This window comes from Cebus imitator, unplaced genomic scaffold (assembly GCF_001604975.1).
Source record: "Cebus imitator isolate Cc_AM_T3 unplaced genomic scaffold, Cebus_imitator-1.0 Scaffold211, whole genome shotgun sequence".
In the NCBI taxonomy this organism is placed as follows: Eukaryota; Metazoa; Chordata; class Mammalia; order Primates; family Cebidae; genus Cebus; species Cebus imitator.
The window spans coordinates 3715063-3739736 of NW_016107526.1; the positions used below are offsets into that span (position 1 = coordinate 3715063).

The 24674-nt window shown below is 37.1% G+C and overlaps 1 protein-coding gene across 3 annotated transcripts in view; it reads left to right on the forward strand.

Moving 5' to 3' along the window:
- The window catches only part of LOC108317891 (ras-specific guanine nucleotide-releasing factor RalGPS2), a 131937-nt gene that overhangs the window by 52200 nt on the left and 55063 nt on the right, over nt 1-24674 (forward strand). For all 3 annotated transcript variants that reach the window (XM_017548600.2, XM_017548601.2, XM_017548602.2), the window contains 2 exons: nt 19169-19252; nt 22772-22861. In XM_017548600.2, coding sequence (XP_017404089.1) covers nt 19169-19252; nt 22772-22861 — 174 coding nt within the window. The remainder of the gene's footprint in view (nt 1-19168; nt 19253-22771; nt 22862-24674) is intronic.

A 24674-nucleotide genomic window follows, 5' to 3' on the forward strand; every position in this document is an offset into this window, starting at 1 on the left:
CTTCATATTAATTTTAAAATGTTTGAAACTTGTATTATAACTTATCTACATATTATTTGAGCCTCAGAAACCCATGTGGCATTCTTAGCAATACATCATTGAGTCATAAATGGGACTATACTTGACCCTTGAACAAAGCAGAGGTTAGTAGCACTGACCCTTGCTCAGTGACAACTCGGTCTATGACTTTTGCTTCCCCACAAACTTAACTACAAATAGCCTGCTGTTGACCAAAAGCCTTACTGGTAACATAAACAATTAACTAACACATATTTTGTATGTTATATATATTGTATACTGGGTTCTTACAATAAATTAGAGAGAAAATGTTACTAAGAAAATCATAAGAAAGAGAAAATATATTTACTATTCATTAAGTGGAAGTGGATCATCATAAAGGTCTTTGCCCTCATTATCCTCCCAAGGAGTAGGCTGAGAAAGAATAGATTTGTTCTGCTATCTCAGGAGTGGTAGAGGTGGAAGAAAATCTGTGTATAAGTAGACCCATGTATTATTTACAGGTTAGCTGTATTTGAATCATTTTGGTTGATTTGGCTTCATTACTTACTGGAGGAAATAGACTTAGGGAAGTTGAATGATTTACCTGTTGCTTTGAAGCTTTTTTAATGGGAAGATGGAAATTTGAAACCAGATTTCACCACTAACTCTAGTTATCATTTCCCTTATGTCTTTATTTTATGACTTAATATGATTGTGTGACATTTTGGAGAGAAGAGAAAAGATAAACACATCATTTGTTTTTAACAAAAACAAAAGGACTAACATTATGCATCTATTCACTGTAAGCATGTAGTTTGTGTGTGTATAGTTTTCCTATCATTTTCACATTCTGAGTATGATGGTATCTGTGTTTTACTGATGAGGAAACAGAGTGATAGTTGTCTTTGGTACACAACTAAGTGGTGGAACTGGGTTTCAGACTCTAAAATCTGATTCTTTTTTTTCTTAACCTCTTATGTAGTAAGAACATCAATGTGATTTTGTATCCTAAAACAAAGTCATTGATAATCCTGAAATTCAGTACTATAAAATAGATACTGTTTTAGTTCTTTTGGGAACAAAATATAGTGTATTCATTATGGTGTATATACAAGTCTATAATGGCCCTGAACACTATAATGACTATGAGTTTCCATGTATGTCCTATGTGATTTAGGCCGTATTAGTCCTGTGATTTTCAAGTAAGTTACTTACTGTTTTAGTATCTCCAGTTCAGTTCCTATAAATGACGGGATAGGAAATGATCTCTTAGTCCCCATCATTTCCACAATTCTGTGTTTTCCTAACTTTTCCCCCATACCACAGAGGGCTCTTTAAATAGAACCATTGGATTAGCGGTAAAAGAAGAACAATGTATTCCGTAAATGAACAAATAGAAAATGACTTTTGTATTTAAATTGCAAAAAAGAAAACCCAGAAATATTTATTTCCTCACCTCTCTGAAAAAAAAAATTTTTAATGAAATTCTTTATGCAAATTACACTTTTTGGCCTGAAATTCACCTGTCTTCTCCTTAGACATATTTTTTCCTTTTGAATGAACTGCAACAATTGTATTGCTGCTTTATATGAGATCACTACTGTCCAGCATATTATAAGGTAAAAGGAAAGATGAAATTGAATTTAATGATTTTATTTAACCTGCTACATACAAAATATTATTTCAACTTGTAATCAGTGTAAACAATTAGTGAGATATCTTACATTCTTTTTTCTCTGCTAAGCCTTCAAATCCAACATATACAACAATTACAGTACATCTTTATTTGAAGTAGCTATATTTCAAGTGCTTAGTAGCTACTGGTGGCTAGGAGCTTGGATATTGAAGATCTAGATAATACTACTTGAAGACATAGAATTCACATCTATGGGAATTTTTTATTCCCTTGGGACTTCTGACCAAAGTACTTTGTGAAACTTAAAAATGAACCTTAAAATTCTCTTGGCCTTTACTCCAGTTATCTTATCCCATTGATTTTTTTTAACCCCTTAAGTATCTTATCTATCCAGTCTGCCTCTACTCCCAACACCCCAATGTAAGATGCCGTCTTCTCTTAAGTGAATTATTGCAGTGACCTCTTACTCGATCTACCTGCATTTACTCTGACCCCTCTAAATGCTTTTTTAGATTACCAGTAGCCATGATAATCTTTTCAGCATATAAATCTGTTCATGTGATTGCTCTGCTTAAAACACCTCATTGGCTTCTTGTTGCTCTGACGATACAGAACCATCTTAATGTGGTTTGTAGACCTGTTCGCACTTCTACCTTTTTCTACCTTCTGCAATCCCATCTTACATCTTTCCTATCTCTTTCTAGTCTAATATATGCAAGCCTTCCTTTAGCCCCTCTCACCACTGAGCCTGTGCACATCCTGATTAACTCCCACCCATCTTTCAGTTCTCAGCTCTAGTTTGACTTTCTGAGGCAAGGGTTTTTTTTTATCTTTCTATCTTTTTCACTGGACTTGTCAATTGGAGTTTAACATTTGTGTTGTGATTCAACAAATACTTACTGAATGCCTACTGTATGCCTATTATATGTGATTTTTTAGATCTAGTTTAGTTGCTGAATGAAGGTACAGCAGTGAGCAAACACTAAAATTCCTGCCTTCCTGGATCTGATATTTGAATGAGGTGAGCTAGACTGTGTCATGAAAAACATAAAGCACAGAGAAGAGAATAGGAAATGTGAGGGTAGTGGATGAAACCTTAGATAGGATGATTAGGAAGACCTTACTAAGAAGATGACATCTGAGTTAAGACCTAAAGGAGGTGAGAGAGCAAGCCATGTGGGTGTTGGGGAAAATAGTGTTCCAGGCAAAGGGAAAGCCAGGGCAAAGGCCAGTGAGCTACAGTGAGTGAGCAAAGGAGGAAATGTACTAGAAGATGAGAGGTAGGGTGAGGGCTAGATGGTGTGGGGCCCTGAGCATCATTGTGAAAAAGATGGGAAGCCATTAGAGGGTTGTGAGCAGAGAAGTGACATTTTCCGTGTTAGGTTTTAAGTAGCTCTTTCTTTTTCTTTCTTGCTTGCCTGCCTGCCTGCCTGCCTGTCTGCCTGCCTTCCTCCCTCCCTCCCTCCGTCCCTCGTCCCTCTTCCTTCCCTCCCTCCCTCCCTTTCTCCTTCCTTCCTTTCCTTCCATCTTTCATCCTGTCCTGTCCTGTACTCACTCCCTCCCTCCCTCCCTCCCTCCCTCCCTCCCTCTCCCTCCCCCTCCCTCCCTCCCCGCCCTTTCTCTCTTTCTTTCTTTCTCTTTCTCTCTTTTCCTTTCTTTCTTTCTTTCACAATCTTGCTTTGTCACCCAGGCTGGAATGCTGCAGTGGTGTGATCTCAGCTCACTCCAACTTCCACCTCCCGGGTTCAAGCAATTCTCCTACCTCAGCCTCCCTAGTCCCTAGGACTACAGGCGCGTGCCACCACACCCAGCTAATTTTTGTATTTTTAATAGAGACAGGGTTTCACCATGTTGGCCAGGCTGGTCTCAAACTCTTGGCCTCAAGTGATCCGCCCACCTCGGCCTCTCTCAAAATGCTGGCATTACAGGTGTGAGCCACTGCACCTGTCCTTAAATAGCTCTTTCAGACTGCTGATTAGGGTATGTGGCAAAGTAAGCATAGGGCAAGAAGACATGGGGTACCAAGAACTGAATGAAGGAGACCAGGTGAAAGATGAAGGTGGCTTAGATCAGGGTGGGAATGGAAGAGATAATGAGAAGTTGCCAGACATTGTATGTGAAATAAGAGTCAAGTATGACACCAAGGTTTTTGGCCTGAAGCCAGATGCATGTAGTTGATACTCTCTGGGATGAAAAATTATTATTGTCCTCTACAAGCCCTAGGGGTGCTATTCATTTAAAATATAATGTATAATGCACGCTTGTGGAGAAAGGCTAGAGGAACAGATTTTGAGGCAAGAGCAAGAGTTTGGCTTTGGACATATTTACTTTAACATGCCTGTTAGACAGCCAAGGAGAAAGTTGAGTTAAGGAATATATACTGGCATATGTTTCCGGTCCAGTCTAGAAATACAAGTTTGGAAGATGTCAGTGTAGAGGTAGTATTTAAAAGCGTGGGTGAGATTTTCAAGAGAGTGAATAGGGGTACTTGATTTGATTGCCTCTCCACTAGATTTTAAGCTATGTCAGGGCTTCCTGTTGCTCTGAGCATAAGGAACCATCTAAATGTGGTTTGTAGATCTCTTCACAGTTTTACGTTTTCTACCTTCTGCAACCTCAATTTTTGCTTACTGTTTTATCTGACTGGCACATAGTGGAAGCTCAACATTTAGAATGAGAGAATGAACATAGTGTTTAGTAAATGTTTGCCCAGTGAGAGAATGTTTTTAAAACTTGACAGCAGTAACTATTGGAAGAAATGTAGCACCAAAATACTTTTAGGTGTTTTTTGGAGACAGGGTCTGACTCTGTTCCCCAGCTTGTAGTGCAGTAGTGCAATGACAAGTCACTGCAGCCTGGACCTCCCAGGCCCAAGCAATCCTCCCACCTCAGCCTCCCCAAGTAGCTGGGACCATACGAATGTGCCACCATGCCTGGTTAATTTTTTATTTTATCTTTTTAGAGATAGGGTCTTGTTATGCTGCCCAGGCTGGTCTCAAACTCCAAGGCTCAAGTGATTCTCCTGCCATGGCCTCCCCAGATGCTGGGATTACAGGTGTGAGCCACTGCACTGAGCCAAATTATTATTATTATTATTTTTTTCTGAGACAGAGTCTCGCTTAGACACCCAGGCTAGCGTGCAGTCGCGCAATCTCGGCTCGCTGCAACCTCTGCCTCCTGGGTTCAAGCAGTTCTCCTGTATCAGCCTCCTGAGTAGCTGGGACTACAGGCACCCGCCACCACGCCTGGCTAATTTTTGTGTTTTTGATAGAGACAGGGTTTCACCATATTGGCCGGGCTGGCCTCAAACTCCTGACTCTGTGATCCACCCACCTTGGCTTCCCAAAATGCTGTGTTTACAGGCGTGAGCCACTGTGCCTGGCACAAAATATTCTTAATGTGTTAGTCTTATGTAATCACTAAGAATGTATTAAGTCTGGCCAGCATAAAAAGGCCTTTGTTATCTGGCAGAAAATGTTTTTTAAAATTTAGTACCATATGTTAAAGACATAACAAAGCATAGTAAATAATAAGGTAAACCCCTGTGTACCCTAACCAGTACTGATAAAGCCCTTCTGCATTCTCCCACCAAGGTAATCACCATCCAGTATTGTCTATATCATTCCTGTCTGTTTAGTTATATTTTTTCTTTAAGTATAGCTATCTCTTAACACATGCTTTTGCAGTTTTAATTTTTTATGTAAATGGCCTTCTATTGTTTTTGTCTTTTTAGCCTGCTTTTGATGTTCAACATTGTTGACTAGCATCTATGTTTCTGTAAAAATTTTAGTACATTAATCACTGGATTATAGACCATGAACATCTTTAAATTTATCAACTACTGTTAATTTGTTTTCCAAAATGATCGTACAGATACTATTATGTCTTGCTACTGATAACTTAAAAATAGATTACTTAACCCATGATGTCAGCCAGTTTAGTGTATTAATCTTTATTAACATAAAATGATGTCTTATCTCTTTATATAGTATATATTAGAATATTACCATCATTGGAGAATAAAGGAATTTTTATTATTAAATCAAAATTGAAACTCAGATATTATGAAAAGATAGTGGTTATAATTGAGTCTGTAACTAGTAAATTAATTTTATGTTTCTGTCCATTATATCAGTATTCAGGTCTACATTTCACATATAATTGTATATGAAATTTTATTAAAACTGTACATATACTTTAAAAAACTGTTTAAAAGATCTTCAGCGTATTTTGTTGTTGTTTTTTGAGACAGAGTCTTGCTGTATTGCCTAGGCTGGAGTGCAGTGGCAGGATCACAGCCTTGATCTCCTGGGCTCAAGCAGCTTTTCCCACCTCAGCCTGCCAAGTAACTAAAACTACAGGCATGCACCACTACACCTGGCTAATTTTTTTAATTTTTTTTTTTTTTTTATAGAGACAAGGTCTCACTGTGTTGCCCAGGCTGGTCTTGAACACCTGGGCTCAAGCGATCCCCCCCGCCTTAGCTTCCCAAAGTGCTGGGATTACAGGCATCAACTACCGTGCCCAGCCCAGTAGTTTTAATAGGTGATAAAGGTTGAGGGGCTGTCACAAGTGAATCATGTACAGACTGAAGTCTGTCATCCCCTTTCGAGACTATAAATTCCATGTGGGTGGGAATCTTTGTCTATTCAGTTCATTGACGTGTCTCTAGTACCTTAGAATAATACCTTCTCAGCTATTTACTATTAGAGATTGATAAAGGACCATTTCAAAATTCCATAATGTATAGCTTGCAGGCATATGATCTCCCATTGTTTATCATTTTGGAGTCATTTTTGCAAAAGTCTGTTATCCACCCAATGTGACTTTTATAATGGCGCCATTTTTACAGAAAGTTTTTTTCTTCCCATAATTTAGACTGTATTTTCAGGTTTCTTCCCTAGTATGAATTTTCCATTGCTGAGTAGGACAGAAGTTTTACCAAAGGATTTGTGGTTTTGTTAATTTCTAGTATGATTTCTGGTATGTAGTCAAAGCTCAGCACTTAAAGTTTTTCCACATTTCTTATATACATAGTTCTCCTCAGTATGATTTCTCTTTTGATCATTAAGGTTTGTTTTTTCTTTTTTTCTCTTTTCTTGAGACACAATCTTACCCTGTCACCCAGGCTGGAGGGCAGTTACTTGATCTTGGCTCACTGCAACCCCTGCCTCCAGAGTAGCTGGAACTACGGGTGCACGCCACCACACCCAGCTAATTTTTGTACTTTTTGGTAGAGGCAGGGTTTCACCATGTTGGCCAGGCCGGTCTTGAACTCCTGACCTCAAGTGATCTGCCTGCCTTGGCCTCTCAGAGTGCTGGGGATAGGTGTGAGCCACCACACTCGGCTTAGGTCATGAAGGTTTGTTTTCTTTTAGAAGACTCTTACACATTTATTTATAGGGCTTCTTTCCAGTATGAGTTCTTTCATGTTGAAGAAGCATTGACTGTATTCTGAAGGTTTTTCCATGTTATTACATATATAGCATTTTTCGTTTCGATTTTTGTCTATTATAAATTGTCTGATGTTCTGTAAAGCTTGTATTTCTTCAGAAGGCATTGCTACACTGATTATACTAATAGAGTTTCTCTTCATAATGAATTTTCTGTTTCTTAGCACGGGGTGAGTTATGACGAAAAGGTGGTTTACAGTCCAGTTTTCTTTCCAGTAGCAATTCTCTGGTGCTTTTGATAAGTCTTAAGTAAGAGACCAACTGTGCTTGAAATTTGTGCTGTACTTATTACGTTGGGTAATGTTTACGTCTTCTATGAGAGTCTCAAGTGTTCATAAAGTGACAGGCTATACCTGAAAGTCTGACATATAGAGCATTCAAAGAAGAAAGTTTTAGGCTGGGCATGGTGGTTTACACCTGTAATCTCAGCACATTGGAAGGCCGGGGCTAGTGGATCAGTTGAGATCAGGAGTTTAAGACCAGCCTGGCCAACATGGAAAACCGTGTCTCTACTAAAAATACAAAAATTAGGCAGGCCTAGTGTTACATGCCTGTAATTCCAGCTACTAGGGAGACTGACACACAATTGCTTGAACCAGGGAGGTAGAGGTTGCAGTGAGTGGAGATTGCACCACTGCACTCCAGCCTGGGCGATGGAGTGAGACTCCATCTCAAGAAAACCCCAAAAACAAAAACAAAGAAGAAAATTTTACACTTTATTTGTTCTTGTAGATTAATACAGTAGGTCAGTCATTTAGATCATATCAACAAACAGACATTAAATACAAAGAAAAATAAGCCCCTCTATATAACTGGGATCACTAGGATTCACTATGGATCAAGGAAGAATGTTGGTTACATGAGGGAAAGTACATAATAGATCATTCTGAATCTTATTAAAAAATGTCTTGGTGTTTTTTTGGAGACAAGTTCTTACTCTGTCACCCAGGCTGGAGTGCAGTAGCACGATCTCAGCTCACCACAACCTCTGCCTCCTGGGTTCAAGCAATTCTCATGCCTCAGCCTCCCAAGTAGCTGAGATTACAGACATGCACCACCACTCCTGGCTAATTTTTATATTTTTAGTAGAGATGGGTTTCACTATGTTGGCCAGGCTGATCTCAAACTCCTGACCTCAGGTAATCTGCCCACCTAAGCCTCCCATAGTGCTGGATTACAAGTGTAGCCACCACACCTTGCCTGCATCTTATTAAAATATTTTGAAAAACTTAACAATTGAGATATTTCTGACAGTATATATAAAAAGCTTCTCTATGCAGACCTTCTAGTGTATGCCAAGATAATCTCGGAAACACCCAAAGTTCCAGCATCAGGAATATCATAATTGTATCCTTGTTTTAATGACAGTTTATCTTTGCTTTAAAATTAAAATATAAACAATTCATAAATATAGTGAGAGATTTGAAGAAAGCAAAGAAGAGTTGTAGACTTGAAATTTTTCTTATAGACCGGAATAAACTGATTGCTTCGTTAGAAGCAAGATGCAGCTGTTTTGTCAGTTGGTATTGTTGCTGTTTATCACCATGAACTTATTTAATATATAGTAAGGTAAGGCTTAGATTACGATTAAGGAAGGTAGAGAGGAAAATTGTTGTTTGGGAGTATAGTTGGATCTGACATCAGAGATAGGAGGAGAAAGCTGCTGCCTTTATCCGTGATCTCATTCTACAGGCAGTTTTAACATATTGGGAGGAAGGAAGAGAAAAGAGGATGTGAGTACATCAGAAAATAGAAGGGATTTTTTTTTATATGTCTTAACACTTAGGAGTTAGTTTTAAAGTTTATTTTGTGGATTAAAATATAGGAATAGTAGTGAGTACTTCATGTGTGAGATGTTTTTGTAGATAGCCATGTTAGGCTGAATGCTAATGGGTATACCATGTTCCTTTAAAGCTATCTTCTTTTGAGCACAGAGATGCCTCAGCAATAATTATCCTGTCTTTGTTAGGATCTGCCAGCCTTGCCCTCTCCCCACCTCCAGACATTTACAGATACCATTGCTTTTTCTTTTCTTCCCTCAATCTCTATCTTCATGCTAGTCTATATTAGCCTTTTCTGTCTTCTATCTGTAGGTATCCCTACAACATCACCCTTAGAACATTCCTTTTAAGAGTATTGGAAACTACGAGATGAAATTTAGATCAAGAAATTCACTTTGCAGAACAAACCTACAAGACATAAGGAAGCTGTGACTCCTGTGAATTCAGTAATTCTTTCATAGGGTAGGTGGTAATCAGTTGTGGGATTTTGCCACAAAATCCCAGTTGTGGGATTTTGCCCTCACTGTGCTTCCAAAATAATGAAAGTAAAAATTGGGCTTAGTAGTTTCATAGTTTAAAATTAATCAATGAATATTCTTTCAAATATACTTTTAGTGACTTAAGAAATTGACTTTATATATATGATTTATTACTTAAAGAGTCTCTTTACTACCTGGTTTTAAAATTACAATTTAAATCCATCGGAACAAATTTTAAGGGGTGTCAAGGCTGCTAAATTTCATTTAGCCTTTACTAAAATGGGGGCTTATTTACTTAGTATACTCAAAACAGCTTTATTCCTAAGTCAGACCCTTGAAAAAAGCACCCTTTGAGTTGCTGAGTTTACTTCAACCTTTTGATGTTCATATGAGATATTTCAGTATCGACTAACTCTTGACCAGGCTGAACTGTCAATATACAAGATGGCACCTGTGGCATAATTTATTTCCTGGATTGTATTTTAGTGCAACTTGGAGGAAGGTCTTAGAATCTGAAATAGAAAGAGAAACAAAGGGAAAAGCAATTTTTTTTTTAATCATAGAGAAATTTAGCAGCTCTTTAGAGGTAGAGGTGGGGCAGGGCAAAATTCTTTTAATGCCAGATAACCGTAAATGCATGTCAAAATTTAAGAACAAAGTAGCAGGTTCTTGGAGTACCAGTGCAGTTTTAGCTTCATAATTCATTATATAGTTCTGTCTTTAATTGCTGTTTTTTAACTTTTTATTTTGGAATAATAATAGATTCACAGGAACTTGCAACAAAATAGTGCAGAGGTAATTAGAGGCTCATAGAAAGATACAAAAATAGTCCAGAAAAGTTCCATTTACTCTTCATTCAGCTTTCCTTAGCAGTTACATCTTATATAACTATAATACATTATTAAAACCAGGAAATTGACATTTTTATAATACATGTCTGTATAATTTGTGATTTTTGTCATATATGTAGATTTGTCTAACAACCACCTTAGTCAAGATATGGAACTACTGCATCACCACAAAGATCTCTCCCTCTGCTACCTGTTTACAGTCACACCCATCCCATTGCTGCTCCCCTACTTCTCACCACCCTTAACCCTGGCAGTCACAAATCTGTTCTTCATCTTGTTGAACTGTGAGAATCCACTCATACACAGATTTTTTTCAATAAATTTTGGAAACATTTTTGAAGCTTTGCAACAGTTTGTAAAAAACTTACCACATAGCTTAGAAATATCAAAAACTTAAGAAAAAGGGATGGCACGAATGTATAAAATATTTGTAGATACTTGTCTATTTTATTTTTTACTACCATAAAATACATATAAGTGTATTAAGAAAAGTTAATATCCACCAGGCGCAGTGGCTCATGCCTGTAATCCCAGCACTTTCGGAGGCCGAGGTGGGCGGATCATGAGGTCAAGAGATCAAGACCATCCTGGCCAACATGGTGAAAACTCATCTCTACTAAAAATACAAAAAAATTAGCTGGGCATGGTGGCGTGTGTTTGTAGTCCCAGCTACTCGGGAGGCTGAGGCAGGAGAATTGCTTGAACCTGGGAGGAGGAGGTTGCAGTGAGCCGAGATCACGCCACTGCACTCCAGCCTGGCGCCTGGTGATGGAGTGAGACTCTGTCTCAAAAAAAAAAAAAAAAATTTCTATCAGCCATGTGTGGTTGAGAGAAATATTAACAAACATAAAGATGCAGTATTAAATCATAACTGCATAAAATTAACTGTAGTACATACCATTCCACTGTAGTAATTTTGTAACCACCTCGTGCTGCTATTACAGTTAGCTCCAGTGTTGAGAGTATCCCCTGAAAACACCCTGTGATGACACTAATCATCTCCACATGAGCAGTTCCTCTCTCCAGTGAATTGGGTTATCACAGTAAAATGTGATCTGTCACAGCTTTCAAGTAATTTTCACTGTGTTTAGTGTGATATCCTAAACCTTGAATAACACCATGGGACCCATAAGAAGTACAACTAGTGATGTTGGAAGGGCTCCTAAGAAGCAGAGAAAAATCATGACATTACAAGAACAAGTTGAATTGCTTGATATGTTCCATAGATTGACATCTGCAGCTGCAGTTGTCTGCCATTTCAAGATAAATGAATTCAGTGTAAGGACCATTGTTTAAAAAAAACCAAAAAGGAAATTTGTGAAGTCATCACTTTTCATACAATAGCAGGTATGGAAACCCTGCGCCTTTTGTGAAATATTCTGTCTTTCGTCTTGTATTGAAAATACAGCTTTTTAAATGGGTGCAGGATTGCTATAAGAAATTATACCCGTAGACTCTAATATGATTCAAGAAAAAGCAAAGTCATTATATGACAACTTAAAAGGAAGGTGAAGCATCTAAAGATGGAGAATTTAATGCCAGCAAAGGATGATTTGATAATTTTAGAAAGAAGTTTTGCTTAAAATATGTCAAGATAATAGGAGAAGCAGCTTCTGCCTACCAAGCAGCAACAGACAAGCTCCCAGACACCATTGAAAAAATCATGGAGGAGAATGGATATCTGTTTGAACAAGTTTTTAATACAGATGAAAGTGCCCTACTCTGGAAAAAAAAAATGCCACAAAGAACATATATTAGCAAGGAAGAGTAGCAAGCACCACAATTTAAGGCAGATGGGAATAGGCTAGCTCTACTGTTGTGTGCAATTACGGTTAGGTTTATGATCAGGACTGCCCTTACCAATAAAGTTGCTAAACCCTGAGTTTTTAAGAGAAGCGATAAATACCAGCTGCCAGTCTTCAGATGTACAATAAGAAAGCTTGGAAAATTAGAACCCTTTTTCTGGATTGGTTCCATTGATGCTTTGTTTCTGAAGCCAGGAAGAACCTTGCTAGTAAGGGACTGCCTTTTAAAATTCTTTTGATTTTAAGCAATACCCCAGGCCACCCAGAGCCCTGTGAGTTCGACACCAAAGGCTCATTACACACAATACTTTTCTATGAAAAGGATTGTCAGTGATATGGAAGAGAACCCTTGTAGAACATCATCAAAGTCTAAAAGGATTGCAGTATTGAAGATGCCATCATTGTTAAAGAAAAAGCCATGAAACCCATCAAGCCCAAAACAATAAATTTCAGCTGGGGAAAACTATCCAAATGTTGCTTATGAATTCACAGGTTTTATGATAGAGCCAATCAAGGAAATCATGAAACAGATTGTGGATATGGCAAAAAAGATAGAGAGCTAAGACTTTCAAGATAGGGACCTTGGAGAAATTCAAGATCTAATAAACACCACACCAAAGGAATTAACAAAAGATGACTTGATAGAGATCAATGCTTCCAAGCCAGTGCCAGATGATGAAGAAGAAGATGTAGAAAAAGCAGCACCAGAAAACAAATTGACCTTAGACAGTGCAGCAGAAGAGTTTCAGTGATTCTGGACTGCTTTTGACTTCTTTTACAACATGGACCCTTCTGTGACACAGGCACTGAAACCAAAGCAAACTACAGAAGAAGGATTGGTACCATATGGAAACACCTTTAGAGAAATGGGAAAAGCAAAAAGAGTCAGACCTAAATTACATATGTTTTTGTAAAGTTAAACCAAGTGTACCTGCCTCTCCGGCCTCCCTTTCACCTCTGCCACCACTAAGACAAGAAGACCAACCCTTTCAGCCTATTCACCATGAAGATGCAAGGATGAAGACCTTAATGAATAGTAACTTCTCTTCCTTATGATTTTCTCAATAACATTTTATTTGCTCTAGCTTAGTAACATTTTATTTGCTCTAGCTTACTTTATTTTGAGAATACAGTGTATAATACATATCAGATACAAAATATATGTTAATCAGCTGTTGATGTTATCAGTAAGGCTGGTCAACAGTAGGCTATTAGTAGTTTTGGGGAAGTCAGAAGTTCTATGGGCATGATTTAAAAGGTTAAATGTGAGTTTTCAACTGCTTGGAGGGTCAGTGCCCCTTATCCCTGAATTGTTTAAGGGTCAACTGTATTTACTATTCTTTCTATAAATGGTCAACTTAATTTCCCCAGCTTTGAGACTAAAGATGTATGATGTGTAATAGAGAGAAAATAAGAGTGGAGAGAAATGCTGTGAATCACCTATAAACCCCAAAGAAAACCTATGTAAACATCTTCCCAATCTTTTTTTTCTTTACTTGAGACACAGTCTCTCTCTGTTGCCCAGGCTGGAGTGCAGTGGCATGATCTCAGCTCACTGCAACCTCCACCTCCTGGGTTCAAGTGATTCTCCTGCCTCAGCCTCTCTAGTAACTGGGACTATAGGCACGTGCCACCATGCCTGGCTAATTTTTTTATTTAGTAGAGATGGGATTTCACCATGTTGGCCAGGCTGCTTGAACTCTTGACCTCAGGTGATCCATCCTCCTCAGCCTCCCAAAGTGCTAGGATTACAGGCATGAGCCACCATGCCTAGCCTTCCCAGTGTTCTTTATGTGCGTATGTGGGTCTCTTTTTTGTTTATTTATTTAACGTAGCCAGTACCTATGCTTTGCTGTGAAATTTAATCTACTGTGTTTTAAAAGTTCTTCCCATCCTGAAAACAGATGTCTTAATAATGGCAATAATAATATTACTAGTTAACACTAATACAGAGATTATTATGCGCCAGTCTAAGGGCTTTATACATATCAACCCATTTTATCTGATTTCATCATTATAATTTATCATGATAAATAAGGAAGCCAGACACAAGTATGGTGGATTGTGGCTTCATTTTTACATTTAAAAAATTTTAATACTTTTCTGACTGTTCAAATAAATGCCAAGAGGTTTTGGAAAATCTATCCAATTCTTATTTCTGCATCATTAATTTAATGGAAAAATGCTTTATCACTTGAAGAAAACTGTTGGAAGGTGACTGAAAGAGAAGGATAGAAGGGAGGGAGGGAGGGAGAGGTGTGTAGTCACATTCTTTGGAAGCAACTGGGTTAAAATTCCATTTGAAGCCCTCCGTTCTAAAGAAGCCTATAATTAGAAAACAAGACGAGGTGTTTTTGAACCTCATAAGGTGATAGTTTCTGTATCAGAAAACATTTCCCCATGAAACAATGTTATATCACTAGCCTATCTAATATAACAATAATCAGAACTACCCTTTAACCTTGAATGTCTCCAGAGTTAGAAACACCAGCCTCCCAGAAGTCAAAAATTTGCACATAAAACTCAACTACTTATAGCCTACCCTTGACTGGAAGCTTTATTGATACTATAAATAGTCAATTAACACATATTTTGTGTGTTATATGTATTATATAATCTTAAAGTAAGCTAGAGAAGAGAAAACGTTATTAGGAAAAATACATTTACAGTACCGTATTGTATATCATAAGTTCACGTAGTCTGTTTATAAGATGAATTGACTGAAATGGCAGCAGGACCTCAGCCTGTGGTTACATATCAAGCAATTCTACTTTTTCTTGTAATGTCATGACTTTTTTCCTGCTTCTTAGGAGCCCTTCCAGCATCACTAGTGGTACTTCTTATGGGTCCCATGGTGTTATTCAAGGTTTAGGATATTGCACTAAATACAATGAAAAATAATGTGAGAACCATGAGAGATCACATTTTACTGTGATAACCCAATTTACTGGAGAGAGGAACTGCTCATGTAGAGATGATAAGTGTCATCACAGGGTGTTTTAAGGGAATACACTCAACACTTGAGCTCAATATAAAAGCAACACAAGTTGGTTACAAAATTACTATAGTAGAACAGTATATACTACAGTTAATTTTATGCAGTTATCATTTAATATTGCACCTTTATGTTTGTTACATTTCTCCGGACTGCATATGGCAGTATGTAAGGTCTGTTTATGTGCATTAATTTTCATAAATGTTAACTTTTAATAATATATTTGTGTGTATTTTATGGTTGTAAATGATAAAAATAGACTAGTATTTTATACATTCATGCCATCCTAGCTTTTTCTTAATTTTTCAATATTTCCAAGCTATGTGGTTTGTCTGCAAGTTTTTTGAAATTGTTACAAATCTTGAAAACAAAATTTCCAAAATATTTTTTTGAAAAAAATTTATGTGTGAGTGGACCCACACAGTTCAAACCCATGTTGTTCAAGGGTCAACTTGAACAACATGAGTCTTTCTATTTTGATAAGACTATTGTGAAACTTACATTCATTTCTCATGGGAGTGTAAATGATTCAGTATTTCAGGAAGGCAGTTTGACAGGTAGCAAAGCCTTGGAAAGGTTTGTATTCTTTGACCTTGTGATTTCTTGTAGGACTGTATTTTAAAGAAATAATCAAAAATGTCAGGAAAGGTGCAAGGATATTCATTATTTGTAGTACAGCATTACTTACAATAGGATAATAAATCAGCCTTTTGTGTAAAGGCCTATAATTGAGTTTGAATTCTATGTCAAATGGCTCCTTTGAGTGGTATGATAAGTTTAATTTGATAGACACTTTGATTATAGCATTAATATAAATTTTGTAATTGTAGTAATTGGTTAAAAATAGATTCAGTTATTTAGGGATTTAATGTTAGGAATTTTATCATAAAATATGGCATCTTTATATAGTTGTGTTTGTATGCTGTGACTTTAGGAAGAACAGAAATGTTTCTAGCAGTTTGATGCATTCAATATCATTGTCATAATACCATTGTTGTGTGGATATAATTTTTACTGCTAAATGCTTTCCTTTTTTTACAGTGAAATAATATAAAATGATCATATAGCTAGGCTAATTGAATATCCAGAAGTTTTTATTTTTGCTGTAAAATTGCTTTTATCATTTCATTATTTTCTGTCAGAAATTTTAAGTTTGAAAGATATGATCTAATTTTAGGATTTAAAAAAGGCAGTTTTTCTCTCCAGAGTGTTTACTGCTTACCTACTATGTGGAAATAATTGTTGTCTCCCCCCGCCACCCGTATTCCCTGTCAGAATTGCTGGAGGCAGACACCTGGAATCTTAGTACTTCTGCAGACTTCATTTTTAGCTTACATCACGAGTCTAGTTCTTGACGAAGTCCTGTCTGCCTCCAGAATATCTTGAATCTATCATTTTTTTTCAATGATAATGCCCTAGTTGAGGGAACATTAGCTTTTTCTGACAGTGTCCTAGTTGAGGGAACATCACCTTTTTCTTGAAAGACCATAGTATCATCTTAACTATTTCCTCAATCTTCCCCTGACTCAATTTATTCCTTTTGTTTGTTTGTTTGTTTGTTTGGTTTTGGTTTCTATTTTAAGATCTTATTGAAGATATGCATGTACCATGTTTAAGAAGTCAAATATTTCCATAAGAGAACAAAATGTAGCAGAACTGTAACTCAGTTATTCTCATCTTTCCAACCTCCATCCTGGAGCCTCATTCCCACCCAGATCTCTTAGCCGTTTCTCCTTAGAGGAATTTATGTCTGTTTTTCAAATAATATGTCTAAATTCTTATTTTTCCTTGATATTTCTGTTTCAAATATGATATGTTGACTCTTTACTATAGAAGATGATTTCATTCTCTTATATTCTCCTCCCCATTTACACAATTCACTTCTCCTTTTGCACATACAGTTATGTCACAGTTTTTACTAAGTTAACTATATTCTTTACAGTTGAACTGTGATTATTTACTTGTTTGTTTTTTTTCTTTTTTGTGCTAAAATGTGCTTTAGTTTTCTTTGTATCTATCAGTAATTTTCTGCCAGAAATGAATGTACTGATTGTCTCTTTTTTTTTTTTTTTTTTTTTTTTTCAGAGAGAGATGTCTGTTGGAATTTCTGCCCTGTTGCTCCTTTCTTGACTCTTGTTCTTAAAGTCTGCTCATAGGTTTGCCCCAGGATCTCCCATTGCTGTTAATCAGAGGATTCCCAATATTTTTCTTTCTGTATTGCCTCCTTAGTTTCCTGGGCCTCATATCTTCCGTTTTCTTTGTTTGCTAGTTTGTTTTGATAGAACACATACTCTACTAATTCTCTGAGAGTAGGTATATAGAAGGCAAATTCTCTGAGATGTTCATGTTTGAAAATGTCTATAGTCTACTTTCAGACTTAATTGATATTCATGTTGGATATAGGATTCTAGAAAATTGAATTCTTCAAATTTGAAGACATCACTTCAGTTGTCTTTTAACTTCCAGTGCTGCTGTTAAGATATCTGATAGCTTCTGATCCCTGTTTTTCTGTATATGATCTGTTTTTTTTTTGTTTTTGAATCTCTGATCAGTTTTCTCTGTTCCCTCTTAAAATTCCTGTTATTCAGATGTTGACCCTTAGGGTATTCAAATTAGCATAAAAACATTTTATTCCTATCATTAACTTTTTGTTTACAAGTTTTAGTCACTGTGGCTCACAACTCTTCTATTGACTTTCAGATTTGTCTATTTTTTATTTCTAAAAGCTCTGTTTTTTTCTCTGAATATTTCTTTTTATATATCCTCCTGTTTTTTGCTCAATGGGTACAATGTCTTTTCTCATGTATTGAAAAATAATAATTATATGGTTTTGTCTTCTTCTTTTCTCAGTTTTCTTCATTCCCTGCCCTAACTCAGCTTCTTCTGTTCTCTGCCCTAACTCTGCTTCCTCAGAGTTCTTTTTCTTATTTCTTGTGGTTTCTGTCTCTCCGTGGCTATTTTTGTATTATAGAAGTTTGTTAACCTATTTTGGACCTTGGACCCATGTGGCAGACTGAAGCCTATGGAACTCTAGCCCTTCTTTAAAATAAAAGGAATTCAGTTCTGTTAAAATATACTTATCAAAATATTTTTAAAAGCTGTTATACAGCAATACATGTGCTTCTTTGTTAATGCATTAATATTTAAGAGGTCAGCCTTAAATATTCCCATATCTGGGTGTGATGACCCACGCCTGGAATCCCAGCATTTTAAGAGGCTGAGGCAGGAGGATTGCTTCAGCGTAGGAGTTCAAGACCAGTTTGGCCAACATAGTGAGACCCTGTCTCTGCAAAAAATAAAAACAAAAATAGCCAAGTGTGGTGGTGCACACCTGTAGTCCCAACTACTTGGAAGGCTGAGGTGGAATAATTGCTTAAGCCAGGGAGGTCATAGCTGCAGCAAACTGTGATCCCACCAGTATACTCCTGCCTGGGTGACAGAGGAAGCCCCTGTCCCTAAAAATATAAAGTATCTGCCATAAGTTTGAAATAGTGATGGGTATAAATGGTATCCGAATCAACTGTAATGTGATATGAAAATGTCAGTGATTTTGATTGATAACTACATCACATGTGTTGCCAATACCACTGTCATCTGTAGTGTACCTTTATAAGTAAAAGGGCTATCTTATTTCAGTTAGAGGTTAGTGTATAACGAAAGTAAATTTTTTTATATCTAAGTTCGTGGGCCCTTTGTATTTTATTGACAGGCCCTTTAGGGGGTCATGATTCCTCTTATTAAAGGTTTCTTCAAATGTCTGGGGTCACTGACTGTTGGCCCAGAGTGAGATACTGGAAAGCTGATTGGGAGGTCTGGGTGACTGAATAGAGCTTGACAACTAGTAGTCTTCACTCTGTGTTGTGGGATGTTCATCTATATCTATGGATCTTTTCCTCTTGGGATTCAAATCTTTTCAGAGAAGAATCCACCAGAATTCTGCCTATGGAATGTAAGAGTGCCTATGTTTTCATAGTCACTGTGCTCTCTCATGTCCTGCTGATCAAATTTGCTTTTGTGATTTAACTGAATGGATATAATATTACATATGTTCCCATTAAATAAAGTGATTCTAGAAAAGAACATAAACTGTCTTTAATGTTTTGAAACCCTTAATTGGGCAAGAAAACTGGGTTATTTCTTATATTTAATTTTCACCTTAATTTTCCAGGAGCTTTCAAGTTGTGGATGGAATAAAAAAGAAAAATATAGTTCTGCACCAAATGCAGTTGCCTTCACAAGAAGATTCAATCATGTGAGTTTATAAATTTTAATACTATGTCTGAAATTCAGTTCTTCACTGTATAATTTTTCCTTAAGAAATAATTTAACTTTTCACATTAGTCATGGAATATTTTCAGCCAGTATCTCTCAAGTATTATCTCTGTGCATGATCTCTGTTTTTTTCCTCTGTCATTCCTATTGAAAATTTGTTGGAAGTTGACATTCTTTCCTGCTTGTCTCTTAACCTTTCATATTTTTTTTTTTTTTTTTTTGAGACGGAGTTTCACTCATGTTACCCAGGCTGGAGTGCAATGGCGCGATCTCGGCTCACCGCAACCTCCGCCTCCTGGGTTCAGGCAATTCTCCTGCCTCAGCCTCCTGAGTAGCTGGGATTACAGGCATGCACCACCATGCCCAGCTAATTTTTTGTATTTTTAATAGAGACGGGGTTTCACCATGTTGACCAGGATGGTCTCGATCTCTTGACCTCGTGATCCACCCGCCTCGGCCTCCCAAAGTGCTGGGATTACAGGCTTGAGCCACCGCGCCCGGCCAACCTTTCATATTTTTTGTCTTTGTGCTCCATTCCGAGTGATTTCCTCAGATCTACATTTCAGTTCACTGATTTTCTTCAAATGTGTTTTATCTGTTTCAAATCTGTATGCTTTTACACCAGTCATGCTCTTTTCTTATCTTTTATTTCATTTTTAAAATTTATTAATTTTCAGCAGTTTCTATATTATTATTGGAACTTCTTGGGGTACGACTGCTTTATTTCTGTTCATTCTTAAAGTGGGTTTTTCAAAGATATGTAATGAATTTTGTATCTTTGGCTTGAAAGCTCATATCTATTTAAGCTTTATCCATGAGAATTTTGCTGCTGCCTCAATTGAGGGAGTCCATATTCTAAGAGGCTGTTTGCTTTGTCAATATCCAGGGTTGTTGCAGATCTAAGACTATTTTTTATGTTTATTGTTGTGCTTCAAGCATCTTTGTACTTCTCTGTAGTAAAAATTTAAATATCAAATCCAGTTAAAGGCAGCCTGTAGTTAACAAATTTTTATTTTTAAATTAATTTTTTTTTTTTTTTTTGGAAACAGAGCCTCTCTCTGTCACCCAGGCTGGAGTATAGTGGTGCAGTCATAGCTCACTGCATCCTCAAACTCTTGGGCTCAACCAGTCCTCCTGCCTTAGACTCTCAGGTAGCTAGGACTACAGGCATGCACCTCTATGCCAGACTAATTTAAAAAAATATATTTTGTGGAGATGAGATCTCACTATGTTGCCCAGGCTAGTCTCAAACTCCTGACCTCAAGCGATCCTCCTGCCTCAGCCTCTCAAAGCACTGTGATTATAAGCATAAGCCACCATGCCCAGTCTAAATTCTTATGAAAGAGTTTTTCTTTTTTTCTCCTTGACCACCCAGAGCCTACATTACTACGGACACACTTGCTTGTTGTCTCCCTTTTTCAAAGGAATTGAAAAATAAGTGAATTGTTTTAGTCTACCTTTTCACTGAAATTGTAGACCTTTGAGTAGCATTAGATAGAAATGGAGGAGTGAAGAGGTGTGAGGCCTTGTATTATGTCTTTGAAGTAGCATTAAATCCCAAGCCCCTATGTCACTGAGACAGGAAATCCTCCAAGGGCAGATAGAGTACCCACTCTTTAATCACTGCTTTGCTTTTAATTCCTTGTTTTTTGTCTCTAGAGGAAATCCTTTATTTTTCTTCCAATTCAGAAATACATTTTTTAAAAGTTTGTTAGATGTAACCGAGCAATTCTAGGGGCTTAAAACAAAAAATATTTTTTCATGTGAGTCCAGCAATTTTATGAAACCATGTCTTGGTGTTGGTTATCCTGGGTCAGCATTCTTAAATGTGGTTGGCTTTAACGGACTGTCATTTGGGAAGCACATACACTTAGCCTTCCAGTATGGGCGTCTCAGGGTGCCTGGATATATTACATAGTAGCTTAGGACTCTCCAAGAGAATGTTCCAGCAATCAAGGCAGGGGCTGCATGGTCTTTTATGACCTTATCCTGGAAGTCATTTTCACTTTTGCTAATGCTTTCATCATCAAAGCAGTCACAAGCCTGCCCCAATTCAGTAAGAAGTGATATACGTCCCAACTTTCGATGAGAGAGTGACAAAGAATGTGTGCTTAAAATCACCATCACATTTGTCTAAGCCAGGTCTTGTAGTGAGTCTCTATAGTTCCTGCTCCGAGAGGCTGAGACAGGAGGATCACTTGAGCCCAGGAGTTCAAGACCAGCTTGGGCAACATAATAAGATTTCATCTTAAAAAAAAAAAAAAAATCACGTTGGCCAGGTAGAGTGGCTCATGCCATAATCACAGCACTTTGAGAAGCCAAGGAGGCTGGTGGGTCACCTGAGCTCAGAAGTTCAAGACCAGCCTGGGCAACATGACAAAACCGTGTCTTGACTAAAAAAAAATACAAAAATTAGCTGGGCATGGTGGCTCATGCCTGTGATCTCAGCTACTTAGGAGACTGAAGCAGGAGAATCACTTGAGCCTGGGAGGCAGAGGTTGCAGTTAGCCGAGATTACCCCACTGCACTCCAGCCTGGACAACAGAACAAGACTCTGTCTCCATAACAAAACGAATCACCATAGTAATTGTCTTAAAATTTGCCCAACATTAAATTTAATTAAGTTGGTGAACTTGCACTTCAGATTTGAATTCATAGTTGGTGTTTGGTAAGGTTATTATTAAGATTTCCATAGCATAACTTGATTGTTTTTTTTTTTTTAGGAGTAAACCTCATTAGAATTGGGGAGGATTATTACTATTAGTAGCCCAAGTATAGCAGCAAGTACTAAGGTGACTTTGTAAAATATGTACACTTTATAGTTCCATATATATTTGTAAAATATGTGTAAAATACGTAATGACATTTGTTTACAGATGAAAATTCCAAGTAAAATCTGAAATATTTCTCATTAAAAATGTGAAGAAATATGAGGCAGTGGCATTATTTTTGCAGTGATTTCAAACTATATTCTGTAGTTAGATTTATATAAGTTTGAACCAACTTGACAGTGCATTGACTTTGTTTTCACAGTACATGAATTAAAATGTGCTAAAATGTGCATGGCATATCATATAATAAGCAAATTATTCAGAATAGAGCATTTTAATATTGTATATCTAACCTGTCTTCTAATAAATTAGTTTTAATGATTTTTTAAAAGAAATCAAGAAGATGGTTTTATTTGAAAGAATTTCAAAATTTTTGAAATGCAGTTTTAATCTTAAAATGTTAGATATATTTTTGTTTCTTTGATATTTCGTTTTGTTTACAGCAAGAAAACCCTACTTGGGAATCTTCACCTATGATCCTACTCAATGTAAATAAACAGCCATGTAGAATTACACAGCCACAGAAAAACTTGCTATAAGTAGCATCTTTTACAATGTTTAGTTTTAGAGCTTACCTAATTCTGCCAAAATGTTTTAAAATACAGCAAAACAATAACTTTTACAAATTAAAAATCATAGTGATGTTTATTTAAAATTTTTCTTTACAGGTAAGTTTTTGGGTTGTTAGAGAAATTCTTCATGCTCAAACATTAAAAATTAGAGCTGAAGTTTTGAGCCACTATATTAAAACTGCTAAGGTAAGAAAAACTTGTGTTTTTATTTTTGTGTTCAACCATTCATAAATGTTTGCAACTGAATAAATATTTGTAATGTTTTCTGTAGTGTTCATTGATACTGGAAAAATAAGGCCCATTGATTAGTATAAGTCAATTTTTAAAGTTGGATGCCCACGTTCCCTGTCTTTTCCTTTAGTCTTCCTGTTTTCCTGCTCTTTCTTTTATATCCTTCATCCCACTCTCTGAGTAGTGAATTAATGTGATCTGTTTCACTGAATAAGTAAACAAAGGTTAGATTGTGGTAAAGTATGATATTTATAAAATTTTGGACTATTCTGCAGGTGATGAAGAAAGCCATGAAGGATTAAGTAGGAGAATACTACTTCACTTCTGAAGTGAAACATGTGAAGAATAAGACTTTATTTTTAAGAGAATAGTATATGTGATGTTACCACATTATTAACTGAGCAATTATTGTGTGGCATAGATAATAAATAGAGCAAGAGAAATGGAGCATGGATTTCATAGTAATTGGAAATTAAGAGAGAGAGGTGAGACAGGCTGTTCACAAGAGGATACCAAGATTTTGTTAAAACTTGTAACAACTCTGAATTCAGCTGTAGGGGCAGAAAGGGAATGAGCCTTTCCCTCTCTATCATGAAGGCTTAGGGCCGGCAGCCCTATAACAAAAGACAGGTTAATGAGAGAAAAGCATAGCAGATTTATTACATGTGCATAGAAGTCATACAAAGTACAAACTCAAAGCAGGGCCAAATGGTTGATGCTTAAATATCCTCTTCACTGGGGAGAGGGGAGTTTTGGGGAAAGGGATGCATAGGAGCGACTTACAGGGAAAATGAATGAGGCCAGAGAACAAAGGCCTGAGACCAAGTTTCTCTGAGCTCTGGGGGAGATGGCATCACAGGTTATGGGTGGGTGAACAGAGGAAACCATGTTAAGCAAAGAAAGATACCTCAAGGAAATATCTCAGATAATCTCAGAACTACCCTCAGAAAGAATAGTTGGGGTAGCCTGTGGTTGAGTTAATAGTTAATTGTTCCTGGATCTGGACAAGGGAGAGGATACTCAAGAGAAAGCCTAGCTGTTCATTTCACCAATGTAGATTTTCTCTACAGACGCGAATCTCCTCCACAAAAGGCAGCTTTTCAGGGCTATTTCTGTCTGTAGGCCCTCTGAATAGCCATCTCAAAATATGTCAAAGAAGTATATTTTAGGATAATATATTTTTGGTTTCTTTTAATGTTAAGTTCACTAAGAAGTATGGTAATTGTAGCCACGTTCATTCATTACTCTTGTCATAAATACAAAACTTAGCTTACCTGTGAATGAAAGAAGATAGAATAAAATGAGAGTACCATGTTTACAATTATTGTAAGTCATAACTCTTCCATATTTTCCTTAAGAACGTGGGAGCAATTGTATTCTAACATTCTGTGGCACTAGGTGGCAGAGCTAGCCTTCTACAAATTTGATATTTTGCAAAAGTGTCAAAATGTTTTAAAAATTTTTTGTGGTGATGTGTTAGATATATGTATGTATTTTTTGAAATGGAGTTATACTCTGTGGCCCAGGCTGGAGTGCAATGGTGTGACCTTGGCTCACTGCAACATCTGCCTCCTGGGTTCAAGTGATTCTTACATCTCAGCTCCCCAAGTAGCTGGGACTACAGGTGCATACTACCACACCCAGCTAATTTTCATATTTTTAGTAGAGATGGGGTTTCACCATGTTGGCCAGGCTGGTCTCAAACGCCTGACCTCAGGCGATCCGCCTGCCTCGGCCTCTCAAAGTGCTGGGATTACAGGTGTGAGCC